The sequence below is a fragment of the Eschrichtius robustus genome, chromosome 10, assembly GCF_028021215.1.
Source record: "Eschrichtius robustus isolate mEscRob2 chromosome 10, mEscRob2.pri, whole genome shotgun sequence".
NCBI classification, from domain to species: domain Eukaryota; kingdom Metazoa; phylum Chordata; class Mammalia; order Artiodactyla; family Eschrichtiidae; genus Eschrichtius; species Eschrichtius robustus.
The window spans coordinates 108,396,743-108,411,052 of record NC_090833.1 but is presented as its reverse complement, the minus strand read 5'-3'; the positions used below and the strand labels follow the sequence as shown (position 1 = coordinate 108,411,052).

The window sequence follows — 14,310 nt, the reverse complement described above, 5'->3', positions numbered from 1 at the left end:
CTGGAAGAGAGGCCCTGGGGGAGATGGTCCCGGACAGGTCTGAGGAGGAGCCCTGGAGACAGATGTCACGTGTGTCAAACTCTGACTTCATCTGTACCGCATAACCCGGGCCCATGCAATGCTTCCGGGGAGCAGCGGGGAAGGGACAGCCAGGACTTTGAAGCCATGCGGACAGACAAGTCTCTCCCCAGCCTGGGATCAGCCCGGAGCCCTTACCCTCCTGCGTGCACGGGAAGGACGGCATGTCCGCGTCGTCGTCAGCTGCCAGCTCCTCCTCTGTGACACACAGCGCATCTCCGTCGCCGGCGGCCGACCTCACTGTGATGGAGACAGAGCTGTCAGACCCAGGCTGGGGAGTCACATCCACCCCTCTCCAGCTGCCCCATTCTTTTACTGTCCCCACACCCCGCGCCCACCCCCGCCCCTGGGTCCAAGTCAGCCCACCTGAGCTCCAGGTGACCTGACAGCAAGCAGAGCAAAGAAGGATGGAGGTCAGAAACAAGTGGCTGAGGAACTGGGAAGTCCCAACACCTCTGGGGGAGGAGAGTTCATGATCTCTGGCAAACTGGTAAAGACACACAGGCCAGCCCAGGTGCCTTCTCTATCTGTGCCTTGCTCAGACCCCTGGGGTGGAGTAAGAAGAGCTTGCTTGATCTGGCTCAGCACCCTTCCATTCCCTGACAGGTTGTAACGGAAGCAGGATTCTGCTTCTGCAGGGACAAGGGCGAATCTGGCCCCAGCACAGTCCCCACCAAGACTCTGCGTCCAGCCCAGCTGGGGGGCTTTGGAGAGGAGGAGCTGGCGGTGTGAGGACACGGGATGGGCACAGCCTCTGCCTCACACGTTGCCTTGTGCAGGACGTGCCAGGGGGTGGAAGGGACCGTGGCAGGAACAGATCTCATGCGGGAAGGCTGATCCCATGCTCGTTCCCTGGGACCTAAGTGACGTATTCCCTCATTCAGAAGATTGCTCCCATTCCCCTAGACACTGCATATCCCTTCCTCCTTACAAGATCTGGTCTTTTTATGAATGACCAGAAGAAAGATGTCCAATATTGGCAGAATGAGCCGGACCTCCAAGTGGGTGTTTGAGAAATGAGGTGGTCTGCATCGAGCTGACCAGGGCTTTTGTGCTGGGAAGTCGGGGTGCAAGCTTATGATGACAACTAAATTGCTTGGGAGATAGTTGGTGGGGGGATTTTTTAAGCTATGCCTGAACATCCAGAGGCAATAAAAGAAAAGCTCAATACATTTGACTACATGCTAGTAAAACAACACTTTTGCACGGCCATAAAAGCAAATGACAAACAGGGAGAAAATATCCACAACATACATCACAGATGAAAAGCTAATATACCAAATTTATAAAGAGCTTTTAAAAATTGAGGAAATAAAGGACCAAAAATCCTACAGAAAAATGAACAAAAGACCCGAACAGGCAATTACAAAAAGAGATATAAAAATGGCCCCTGAATAATTTAAAAGACGTTCAACTTTACTCATAAGATAAATGCAACTTAAAACTACACTGTGATAATATTTATCACCCATCTGATTGACAAAGATGCAGAGGGCCATACACGTTGTTGGCCTAGGTGGTGGGGGGAGTTGGGGTCTGAATGCAAAATGGCCCCAAGCTTGTGGAGAGGGGGCTTAGCAGATGCATTTACCCTTCAACACAGCAATCACACTTTTATGAATTTGTCCAGAATATAGACCTCCAACAATCTGGAAATATATGTGACAAGGTTATTCATTACAGGATTACTTGTAATTACACAATTTGGGAACTATCTAAACGTACAATATAGGAGATTGGTTAACATACGATGGTATGTATACACGCAATGGGGCTCAGTGCAACTATACAAATGAATAAGGAAATCTCTATTAACTGATGTGGAGTCATTTCCAGGAGATATTAAATGAAAACAGCAAAGGAGCACATATGGTATGTCACTTTTTTGTAAGAAAGAAGGGAAAATAAGAAAACACGCATATATCTGCTTATCGTTAAAAGAAGATAAACAGGAAGAGTAAACTGAAAAAAAAATGAAGTTGTTTTCTACAAGGGATGGGGAGGGGGAAAGGGATATACGAAGGAGTCACAGTTCTCTGAATATAATTTTTTGTATAGTTTGACTTCTGAAAACATGTTAATATTTTACATATTCAAAAAATTCAATTTTATTAATAAAAAATACTTGGAAGCAAATAAGCCTTGCTTGCTTGAATGAATACAATAAACATACTAAGTGGGGACAAAAAGGAAAGAGGAACTAATCTAAGTAAATTATGACACAGTTTGGACTCTGTAATCTCAGTCTAGGATGTGATAATGTAAGATTGGGGAAGAAGTGCAAACAAATCTTGAACTTTTAAAGCAATTTTATTTCTTGGTGTAGCATGGGTAAAGCAATTCTGAAGTTATTTTAGATTAATTCAAGATTCAGCAAATAGAGTAAATGCATTGATGTGGTTTGGACCCAGGGTTCTCACTGTGAGAAAAGGGATACAGAAATATACAATGGGAGAGACAAATAAGAACCCCTTGGAGCTGGACTGAAATTTGAAGGTATCAGTGGGAATCAGTAATTTCTAAAATATGTTTATGTGTGTACATATTTGTTTATGTTCATATATATGTATAGATGCATCTATATTTGTAGCTATGTGTATGCATATAACTTTGTTTGTTGAAAGGTCCAGGAAGCAAAGACACCAAAATAGCACTGAACACCCCTAGCAATCCAGATGTTGGTCTCTAATACCATTTCCCACTAAAAAGAACCCGGGCTTCTTAAAGAAATGGCTGATTCTAGGGTTGGGGCAGAGGGTAGGTAGAAGATGAATCTAGAACATCTTGCTATTTCAGAAATTAAGGGAATGCTCAAAAAAAAAAAAAAATGATAGGGACATATCAAAAAGAAATAGAAACCAGCCTGAAGATGCCCCCACTGGCCAAATCTGGAACAATTTGAGCACTAAAATAATTAAGTATAATAATGAAATTACAAGTCATTGAAAAAACAGGAATCCATACCAATGACAGACAGACAGACAGGTAGGGAGAAGGGAGGGCTCTTCTTACTGCTGGAGTTGGGAGATCAGCACTCTGCAATCATCACGGTAAAGACCAGATCAGGCAAGAACCATCAGTGGATGCCACCTCTTGGGAGAATTTTGATGAAGAACAGCATATATGTATGCTTACGTGTAAGCCTTTACTCATGGCCTTAAACTGTCTGCTTACAGACTACTTATTAGTTGCAAGGGAGGAAAAAACCCAGTAATTATATAGTGGGGAAATCAGGCAACGCTGACCAGCACACACCATCATTTACGTAACTTGCTGGCCAAGAGCGCATAACCACAATCGAATCATGAGGAAACATGAGAAAAACACAATGTAAGCATTGTATTTTAAAAAGTTGGGGGGGGGCTGTATTTTTCAAAAATAGTAGAGTCAAAAAAGACAGTGAAAGGTGAAGAGACATGACAACCAAATGCAATCCTTAATGTTAAGCTAGAGCCCGTGCTAGAGGGAAAAGAAAATCCATCGAGGTTATTATTTGATCAACGAACATCGGAATACATATGGTACATTAGATAAAGAATTGAAGCACATTCATGAAGTTCATAATTGTACCCTGATCATATTCCTGTTCTTAGGAAATACACACTGAAATATTCAGAAGTAAAGAACCATGATGTATGTAACTTACCCTCAAGAGCTTCAGAAAAAAATTATGTGTTTGTGTGCATATGCAATAAGTGTGTGTATGAATAATACTGCAGTGAAAATCCTTATACGTAAAATGTTACGCACATATAGGACTTTCTTTAGACAGTTTTCTAAAAGTGAATTGACTGGATCAGATTGTAAGAACATTTTAATGTTCTGGAAACAAATGAACAGACTGACACCTAGAAAGGGCATACAAATTACACTTCCACCCACATAGCATATGAATATATACTGATATACTAGTCCCTCCCACAATGAGTCTCATAAAAAATAAATGTCTTTATGAGTTTAACTCAAAGAATCTCCGTATTTTATTTTGCACATTTAAGAATTATTAGTGAAATGGAACATTTTCAAGTGCTTACTAACCATGCCTTTCCATGAATTAACTATATGTAGCCTTTGCCCATTTTTCTGTTGAACTGTTGATTTTTCTTTTCACAGAAGGTTTTGATGAGAACATAACCTATCATCATGTGTCTTGCAGATGTTTCAATATATTTATTTCCTTAAATTGTTAAAGCTTGTGTGTGCACAGCTTTGGGGCCACCATAATGCACTCCAGGGGGAGGGAGAGGGTGGGGAGGTGTGGAAGGGCATTCATATTGTAGCCCCTGATTAAACAGTGGATCCTGAGGGGTCTGTGTTCAAGACTCTTTCTTCCAGAGGGCATTTCCTAGACTTTTGCCAGGTGCCAGGGGAGCTACCGATCTGGGACCACTGCGGTTTGATTCCTTAGATTGGATCACCCAAGTGTGCACATAGACTATATACTAGATCCCCAGACCAGTTGAGGGCAAGCCTGTGTTAACCCAGCACCGCCGCTTTCCCCTCACGCGGATTGTCTGGAGATATCCCATTTCCTTGTCAGCTCTCTAGCAGGTAGATTTCGCATCTAGCCTCTTTCCCTTCCCCTCCCCCCTTTTCAAGGAGCAGACTGGCTGGGGTGAGACTCAAGATCCTTAACCACAGGTTTGGGCGCTGACCAAACAGTAGGAAGACCGTGGCCCATCAGAAAACACTGGGGCCAAAAAAACTAAATAACCTCAACCAGAATGGCTGTCCCAGGGTGACAGCACCTGGAAGCAGCATTTTCTAGGGTTGGATTTTTATGCTGGGAGGTCTTTGGTTCAGCAAAGGTCCACAGGTGCCCCTTGGGCCTCTCACAGCCTTGTCTCCTCCTGCACCCAAGACTAGAGATTCCTAACATCCAGCTCCTGCCTTTGTGGACTCGTTTGGTTTCAGTTCCTAATTTTAAGGGTTTTTTTTTTGGCTTGGTCCCTAGGGATTTCCCCTGTTTTCTTTCAGCTCTAGCTATGCATTTAGCAGTTTGCTTGTAGTTTATCAGGCACTTAAACTTTATAACCCAGGGATATTTTAAGTTGGTAATGCTCGAAGTAGAAGCTCCAATATTTGTTTTTCTTTGTTCCCTTTTTTAAAGTGATGAAGGGTTGGATCTTGCCTTGGGGCAATCTTCACAACGATGTTATAAACTTTAGAGTCAAAAGTACCACTTTCATAGGCAAAAAGACTGAGGTTCAGAGAAGTTAAGAGTGTTGCTTAACAGCACCCAGGATATGTGGTGAAGCTGAGATCTGAACTCAGAAGTCTTCTCTACCGCACCCACTCCCCTCTCAGAGTAATGAGTCAAGGTCCTACAAATGCTAAGAATCCTTGCTCCTGCGACTACAAGGTGAGCAGGTAGAAATGAAGGGGGCTGGGCCCAGGGCTGGGCATGGTTCTCAGGCTCTCTGACAATGACCCGGAAGCAGCCTCATTTCCCAAATGCTGTGCTGTCGTGACCACTGTGACCTACACGGGAACCAAGAGGCAGAGTGGGCAAGGAGTGCCCGATAAGTGAGGGCAGCCCTGAACGGGCTCAGTCGGGGAGGGACTGTGGGCAGCCCCAAATTAAAGATGCCACCATCACTGCCATGAATGCCCTCTGCTTGTCCTCCAGGTCATGACTACATGTCACCTCCTAGCAGTCTTCCTCGAGCTCCCAGACTGGAGGAAGTCTCTTGTTTGTTACATATTCTCCCACGTGGTCTGTATTTGGCCTTTGTGGAATGCAGTATACCTGTTATTATTTATCCAACAGCTCTCTTCCTCAGTGTTTAAGATCTGAGGGTGGGGACTGTGTCTGTCTTTTTCTCTGCTTTACCCAAAGCCCCTAGCACAGGGATTGGCACAGAGAAGTGCTCAACAAACACAATTTCGCATGGGACTATGAATGGTTTTCTGTTACCCTTCCTGGAAGGGGGTCCATGCCTGCATGTGTAATCATGGAGAAGCCTGGTGCAAAGACCAAGGTCAGCCCCCCACCCTCAGAGACTCTGAGTTAATGCGGGGGGGAAGGCAGAGACCTGGGTTCATACCCTTTATCCCCACAACTAGCCTGACAGAGAGAGACAGGGTGAGAAGTTATTCTCCCAGTTTTACAGATGGGGAAGCTGAGTTAGGGGGAGGAGGGTTAACTTTGAATGCCTGGCTAAAGCCACAGGGACAGCTAGTGATGAGACAGGCTGGGACCTGGGACCTGGGACCCTTTGCTGCAGGGCTTGCACCTGGACAAAAACGTCTCCTCGAGCAATAACATACAAAGAAACTATAAGGGCCTAAAAATAACTGCGTGCATGCACAGTTGTTGCAAATTATGGACAAAAAGATACCGAAGACCAAAAAAAACCCCCAACTGCCACTTCTGAAGAGCCGGAAGCAAAAACAGGGTGTCGGGAGCAAAAGCAGGGTACTGTGCATGCCCCCTGCACGCAACACCAACCTAAGGGGTGGGCAAAACTCCTAAGCCACCCCTCCGGCCAGACCCCTGGACACACCCCTACCCTCACCCCATCTAAGGGACCAGCTCACACCCCTCCCCCGTCGGGGAGCAAGCAAGGAAACCTTTTGTTTCAGGGGCCCCAGTAAAGCCTTGCCTGAATTTCTTGTCTGGCCTCTGATCAATTTCTATTGCCTGGGGAAGGCCAAGACCCCTGATCCGTAAGAGTAGCAAAGCCTCCTGAATTTTATGCTTGAGTTTCCTCTCCACAGTAACAAACTGCAGGTAGCTTCTGTCTGATACAGTTAGTGTGTTCTCGTGTGTGTGTGTGTGTGTGTGTGTGTGCACGCTTTGGAGGAGGGTGGGTACAGTAGCAGAAGGAAGGCTGACATGACTGGTACCCTTTATACATATCCTAAGAAATCAACCCCTTGAGCCCCGCTTTGTGTCTCAGGCTGCTACCCTATCATCAGTCTGCCGACAGTTTAAGAGGATAACATTGCCTGGGACGTTACCAGGACTGCCATCGCTTCCCCATAAACCAGCGCCTCAGGCGAGGCGGTGCCTTCTGTGCTGTGTCAGACCAAACCCTCACCCTAACTAGCGGCACCCTCTCACCCCCAGATGATTTCAGCCAGAACCACGCTGTGGGCTGTCGGATTTACAGCAGCCCCGGGGGCCCCTCGGGGAGGTATTCCTTCCACTCATTGGAGCAGAGACACCTCCTAGGCCTTCGTGCCTGTGTTTCTCGTCTCTCTCCACCCCTGGTGGTGCTTCCGTGCCCGCCCCTGTGACTAGGCCTCCTCCCTGTTCTGGCTCCAGGGTCAATTTCATCACTTCGCTGTTTACAGCCTTTGCAGGGAATCTGGGAAGACTTAAATCAAGCAAGATGGACGGACACCAACCTTCAGCAAACACCCCCTGGGAGAGCACACAGCTCTGTCATAACTCTGCTCTCCCACTGAGAGCCCCTAGATTGGCAGTCATTAGCAAGTGGGAATTCACCGAGACCCGTCCGATACTTTGCAGAGCCGCCGGCGGGAAGGGGAATGGTGGCCAGCACGATCTCAGCTCTCTTTAGATGAGGGGCTTCGCAAATGTTTGGCCCTATTCCCTTTTTCCCTTTGCTGACATCACAGCTCCATAACTCACAGCCCCACCTCTCCCCGCCGCCCCTGCTCCCCGGGTCCCATCCCCAAAGAGATCTTCTCTTTCTAATCCTTCCAACTTCCTGTTTACTAGCGCTGAGCCACGGACCCTGGGGACCCCTAATTTACCTATGTCTGGAACGCTATAGCAACTGTTCCACTTCAGCCTTGTTCATCTGAATGAGGACATAATCCAAAGCTTTGTGAGGCTCTTAGAAGCCAAACCCTGTGCAAGCATGGACTCATTATACTCACATTACATCAAGACTGAGCCAGTCAGAGGAAGGATGAGGAAACAGACATAAAGAATTGAGAAGAGCTGGGCTTGAGGACACAGAGGCTATGACTGATTAGAGGATGATTGATGAGACAGGATCTGTACTCTCCCCTTGCACTGGACCAAGTGGGGTCAGCAGAGACAGGAAAAGAATTTTCCAACCCCCTCCGCATCTCCCATGCTGCCTGTTCCCATGCCTTCTGGGGCCATGTGACTTAGTGTTGGGTGCCCCAGCTTTCCAGAGCCTTCAGAGAGAGGGAGTGGGAAGGGAACTTACAAGTCACAGAGCCCACCTGTCATGTTACAAAGGCTGGCAGAGGTTAAGTGATCCGTCAGCTAGTTAGAGCTTCTGAAATGCCCAGGGATCTGAAGCAAGATGCAAATACACATACAGAGTGCTTGCAGAGTTACACACACCCAGCGCAGACAGGCCACAGAGCTCGGAAAGGCCTCTTCCATCCAGGCTCAGCATCTGTTTACACGTCTGGCCTGCCAGTGGTTTGTCATCCCCATGAGGTCAGGAAATCTTCCCTCAGCCTCTTTCAGCACAGGGCTGACCTCATAGTGGGTGTTCAAAAAAGATGGGTTTACTGACCTTTTGAGAAGGTCTGCATCCTTAGTTAATTGTTAACTTCTGCCCTTTTAATTAAGAGCTCAGTTTTACTAAAAAAAAAAAAAAAAAAAAAAAAAAAAGATTAATGATTTAAAATATGGGTTAAGTATGGTTTATTCTTAGAGTTCTCCATGGCTAGGGAGTGTTGGGGAGTTCTGATGCATTGAGGATATGCAAAGGCTTAAAGCAGCAGAAACTTAAAATGAATATACAGGGAGGGGCCTAATGTTTGGATTGAAAAGGAATGAAAGGGTAGGTTGGGGGCAGTGCAGCAAAATTTAGGATCTTCTTCCCCTCCCTTTCTCAGAGCTGGAACAAGGGATATGATTTTCCTCTCCTAAAGCTAAAAGGCCTCCCTTTTTTTGGGGGGTGGGTGGTGGTTAATTTTTTCCATCAGTGTCCAGTTAATCACTTCAGAATACCACCAGCATTTTTATGGCCCTCTCAGATCAGGCTGTGGTTCTTTCCTGCATCATAAATAAACCATCCATGAAACTGAGCACCTCCTGACATGCTGAAAACTGAGAAGCACCTGCGTGTCAGTGTGAGCTGCCAGGTGCCCGGAATGGTTGAAGATGTCGCCACAGTTGTCTGAAAAGAGGCCACCTTTCCAGAAAGGCAGAAGTAGCCTCTGTTGCCTTCTCTCTGTCTCTCTTTTTGTACTCTTCTTTTTTTTTCATTTTGCTCATTCCAGGAGAAAGGCCACTGGGACAGGAGGGGGGTGGGCTTGGGAAAGGGCACCGGCAAAGCTAGGCTAATGCCCGGAACCTTAAGTATTCAGGAAAACCCCTCTCTTGAGACAAGCTTGGGACAGCCAGCTACTCTGGGTAGCAAACATCGAAGACTCTGTGAGCCACTTTCAGCCTCCCCTGTCCCAGAGGCCCCAAGGGATTGGAGCTGTCGTGAGGGAGCGTCTTATCCGTGTCATGAAGAAGCCCAGCCCATGAATGACCTACCAAAGGCACAGCCGGGCTCCACTCTTCAGCTAGCGATCTCTACGCAAATTCCAGGCAGTGAATTTAAAAAAAAAAAAAAAAATTAGCCTTCAAAGACAGCGCTGCAAGCCCAGACTCATAAAGTAGTGGCAGCCACTGGAGACTTGAAAGAACCTCTGTCTCTCCCATACCTACGGTCGTATTCTCCAACTCAAATATCAGAAAGGCAGCCACAAGGGAACTCCCTTGTTTTTTTCAAGCCTCAGCTGCCACAGAGCCACGTTGTAGAGAGTTTGATTTGAAGGTGCCAGAGTCGGCACATGGCTGGGCATGACTTCTGGCTCTGCTGGGGCTGAGCCGGGTTCACTTGTCCCTCTGGAGGTGGAAAACAGCCCCGACCTGTTAACCAACTGCTAACTCAACTGTGGTCGCAGAATTCAGCTTTTGGTTGACTGAAAATGTGGTGCTGATTCACTCTTTAGCCTTTCAGGGACTGCAATCTTCCATCAGCGTCAGCAAGGGGGAGAGATTCGAGGAACTGAATAAAAGGTCTTTCTTTGGGAACTTCAAGGAACATATTTTGATGATTATCTTCTATGGAGTTCACAGAGTGGGTTTTCAAAACAGCCAATTGGGTCAGTAAAAATAAAGATTTCGGAGTCTTCTCAGGAGCCAATGCTATATTTAAAGTTGCAGAATAATTGTAGTTTATGGTCGGAGAATGCTATAATTAAGGTGGTAAAATTGTCTTCATTGGAACCCTTCTGCCATGACCCCCTCCCCACAGGCTTCCGCTGCGGGTACGTTTATGTTCGGATGGGAATCAGTCTGTCCCTCTCTGCTCTGATGATCTGGTCCTTCCCTTTCAGATTCTCCTGCTCGGCAAGGTGTCATGATTTGCTCCCCCCCGTGACAGTCACCTCTTTTCTGATCCTTCATTCCTAAAATCCACATTCGATGCTCTTGGGACAGGCATTTCCTCTCCTTGCTGCCACCTCTGCCTGCATCCTCAGGGCCAGCCCCCAGCCCCCAGCATCTGCTGCCTTCCACAGTTCCTGTAACCACAGAGGTTGTGGGCAATCTCCCTCTTTATCCTAAATGACTTTCCTCCCCTTTCTTGCCCTCAGTATTCTAACTGGGGCACTCTTGGCATTTGAGTGGCACAGGTCTCCATTAGACAGGATTTACCCACACCAAGCAGACATCTGGCGTTCTGACCCACTGAATGCCAGTAGCAATCCCTGGTTATCTGCGGTAACTCCAAATGCCAACCCGTACACGTGGGTTCCACATCCGTGGATTCAACCAACCGCGGTTAGAAAATATTCGGAAAAAAATGTCCAGAAAGTTCCAAAAAGCAAAACTTGAACTTGCTGAGTGACCAGCAACTATTTACATAGCATTTACAGTGTATTTACAACTATTTACATTTACACTGGCATTTACAGTGTATTAGGTGTAATAACTAATCTAGAGATGATTTAAAGTATATGGGAAGATGTGTGTGGGTTATATGCAAATACTATACCATTTTATATAAGGGACTTGAGTATCCTTGGATTTTGGTATCCATGGGGGACCCTGGAACCAATCCCCCGCAGATATAGAGGGATGACTGTACCCCTTCAAGGGGTTGTATAGCCTCTATTTGAGAAGAGAACCCCAGCTATTCACTCAGTACAACAGACCTTAACCCTCCCCCATCACATAGCACAATGGTCTCCTCTGTGGAGACAGGAGCTCCTCCATCGCTCCTGAACCCCACAAACCCAGTAGGGTGGGAGGGGTGGGACTCATGAGTTTCTTGATCTTGATTGTTACCTCTGGGCCTTCAAACCCCTCACTCTCTGCTTTTCACCACTTCCAGTCATGCGTTCCCTAGCAGGGGGATTCCCCTTCCCCTCTCTGGGCTCCGTGTGCAAAATAGTGAGAACACCATCTACTGCACAGAGCTGCTGCGAAAATGAGACAACATACAAAAAGTACCTGGTACATAGTAAATACTTGATAAATGGTAGCAACAGCCATTTTTATTAGGATTGTTTTTCTATCCCGCTTGAATTGCTGCTGTCATTTATCTCTCTTTCCTAATGCCTGTCACTCTCAGGTCCAATTTCCAACTTTCAAGAAGTTCAGTTCTCAAAAACACATCCTACAGAGCACTAGTTCAAAATATTCTTTGTGAAAAGGGGTTCTTTGATCAAGTAAATCTGGAAAATGCTGCATTTTCCATCACCATCTCGAGACTCACATTAACATAGTACAAATTTTGAAAAGTTCTGCAAAAAAGAAAAAAAGTCCACCTGAATCTGTGTTTAATTCTGTGTTTCACAAACTTATTTCACCATAGAATCTCTTGCCATTCTTGAAAACAATGATCTATTAAATCCAATGGAACTGGTAGTCAGAGGTGCACCCACTTTGGGGAATACTGTTCTGGATAAGTACATCACCTGGATTCGATGATTTCTTCATCTTGTCTCCCGCCACCAGCTTTAATGGAGGGAACATGTTGAAAGCCCCCTGGGTCTCTAGACCGCAGGGCTCCTTGACCTGCAATCTGTAGGTCTCATCTCCACGTTGGCCGCAGCTCAGCCTGCACACCCTCTGGGGTAAACCTCACTGCTATTCTGTCTGCATGATCGCAAGCTCCTTTCTTGCTCCCTCTCCCGCTGTTTTTCCTAATCCCCTGCACTAAGTCTTTATACTCCTGCTTCTCCCAGGCAATCAGTCTGGCCCCCAGGATCACCTGTGGCTCCCGGGAGCCTTTAGCTTTCTCTCCTGGCCCTGGTGCCTTTCACTCCCCAGCCCTTTCTCTCTGCACTGCACTGGGGACCCAGCTCCGTGGGGGCATGTCAGACACTGGTGTGGCTCTGTCCCCGGTCAAATCTTCCCATCTGCATCCTCACCCACTATTCCTCTTCTTCTCAGCCCACCTCATTCTCCAAAGATGAGCTCACTACCTCCCTTTCTGAAAAGATCAAACCCATTAGGTTTAAGCTCTTCATCTTGCCCTAACTTCCTCCAGGTGCCTACCCCTTAAACTCAGTGTAGATGAGGATGTGTGGAGATGGGCCCTCGTGCCCTGGGAGCATAGTGTGGACTCTATTTCCAAACTTCGTTTTTTTTCAATTGAAGTACAGTTGATGTACAATATTATATAAGTTACAGGTGTACAGCATAGTGACTCACAACCTTTAAAGATTATATTCCATTTATAGTTACTATAAAACACTGACTATATTCCCTGTGCTGTACAATATATCTTTGTAGCTTGTTTTATACAAGTAGTTTGTACCTCTTCATCTCCTACTCCTGTCTTGCCCCTCCCCCCTTCCCTCTCCCCACTGGTAACCACTGGCTTGTTCTCTATATCTGTGAGTCTGTTTCTTTTTTGTTATAGTCACTAGTTTGTTGTATTTTTTAGATTCCACATATAAGTGATATCATACAGTATTTGTCTTTCTCTGACTTATTTCACTCAGCATAATACCCTCCCAGTCCATCCATGTCGTTGCAAATGGCAAAGTTTCATTCTTTTTTATGGCTGAGTAATATTCCATTGCGTATATATGTGTGTGTATGTATATATATATGTACCACATCTTCTTTATCCATTCATCTGTTGACAGACGCCTAGGTTGTTTCTTTATCTTGGCTATTGTAAATAATGCTGTTATGAACTTTGGGGTGCATATATCTTTTTGAATTAGTGGGGGTTTTTTGGATATATACCCAGGAGTGGAATTTCTGGATCATATGGTAGCTCTATTTTTAGTTTTTTGAGGAACCTCCATACTGTTTTCCATAGTGGCTGCACCAATTTACATTCCCGTCAAGAGTGCACAAGGGCTCCCTTTTCTCCATGTACTCACCAACATTTGTTATTTGTGTTCTTTTTGATGATAGCCAAACTTCAAATGAGCGGGCCTTTTCACTCAGCAACCCCCTTCTAGGAATTTTTTTCTAAGGGGATACATATACCACTAGGCAAAGATGGAGATGTAAAGATTATCACTGCATGCTATGATAAACCTGAGGATAAATGTATATACCTTAAATGCCCATTGATAAGGGATTGGTTAAATAAATTATTGTAAAGCCATACTATGGAATATTATGCAGCCAATAAAAAAGAATGCAGATCTATACTTACTGCCTAGGGAAGATATCTAGGTTCTATTCCTGAATTTTATAAATAACATACACAGAATAAGCCATGTTATTAGTAGTATAATCTTACTTATGTGAAAAATATCCATGTGAAAATATACACTGAAGGATTTCTGGAAGAACTCTCTTCCAAATCTTGTCAATTATCTCTGAGGGGTAGGAGTTCAGGTGAGTGCGATTTTTTTTTTCCTTTCCTGAATTTTTCAAAATTTTTATAATGGGGATATATGGTAAAAAGATTAAATGCAACTAGGAATGCAAAGAGCCTATGTCTACATCCTTCCTGGGGCCCCCATAAAGACAGCTTTTCTTCCTTTTAAAAAAATATTTATTTATTTATTTAGGGTGCTCTGGGACTTAGTTGCTGCACGTGGGATCTAGTTCCCTGACCAGGGATCGAACCCGGGCCCCCTGCACTAGGAGCGCAGAGTCTTACCCACTGGACCACCAGGGAAGTCCTAGCCTTTCTTCCTTCTACAGCAAAGCTCAGCCACTCCTATCTCCTTCATCCCCGGGCCCCCATCTCTCCTTCCTTTCTCTCCCTCCACCTTCCAATGGGCAGGCCAGCACCACCTCGCAAAACCATTCACACCTGGCCCTGCTTCTTACTTCAACTCCTTAGCTCCCTTTTCCTGAAA

The 14,310-nt window shown here is 45.6% G+C and overlaps 1 protein-coding gene and 1 non-coding gene across 4 annotated transcripts in view; both read right to left on the bottom strand.

Moving 5' to 3' along the window:
• SCARA3 (scavenger receptor class A member 3) overlaps window positions 1-14,310 on the bottom strand; it is a 39,570-nt gene that overhangs the window by 20,677 nt on the left and 4,583 nt on the right. Inside the window, exons 2-4 of one of the 3 annotated variants that reach the window (XM_068553925.1) lie at window positions 9,521-9,559; window positions 8,547-8,614; window positions 217-318 (exon numbers count right to left, since the gene is read on the bottom strand). In XM_068553925.1, the coding sequence (XP_068410026.1) occupies window positions 217-318; window positions 8,547-8,565 (121 nt within the window). In that variant the 5' untranslated portion in view covers window positions 8,566-8,614; window positions 9,521-9,559. The remainder of the gene's footprint in view (window positions 1-216; window positions 319-8,546; window positions 8,615-9,520; window positions 9,560-14,310) is intronic. The other 2 variants (XM_068553923.1, XM_068553926.1) reach the window with 2 other exon arrangements.
• On the bottom strand, window positions 14,054-14,126 carry TRNAR-CCU (transfer RNA arginine (anticodon CCU)). The gene has a single exon. It is a non-coding gene; the product is annotated as a tRNA-Arg (tRNA).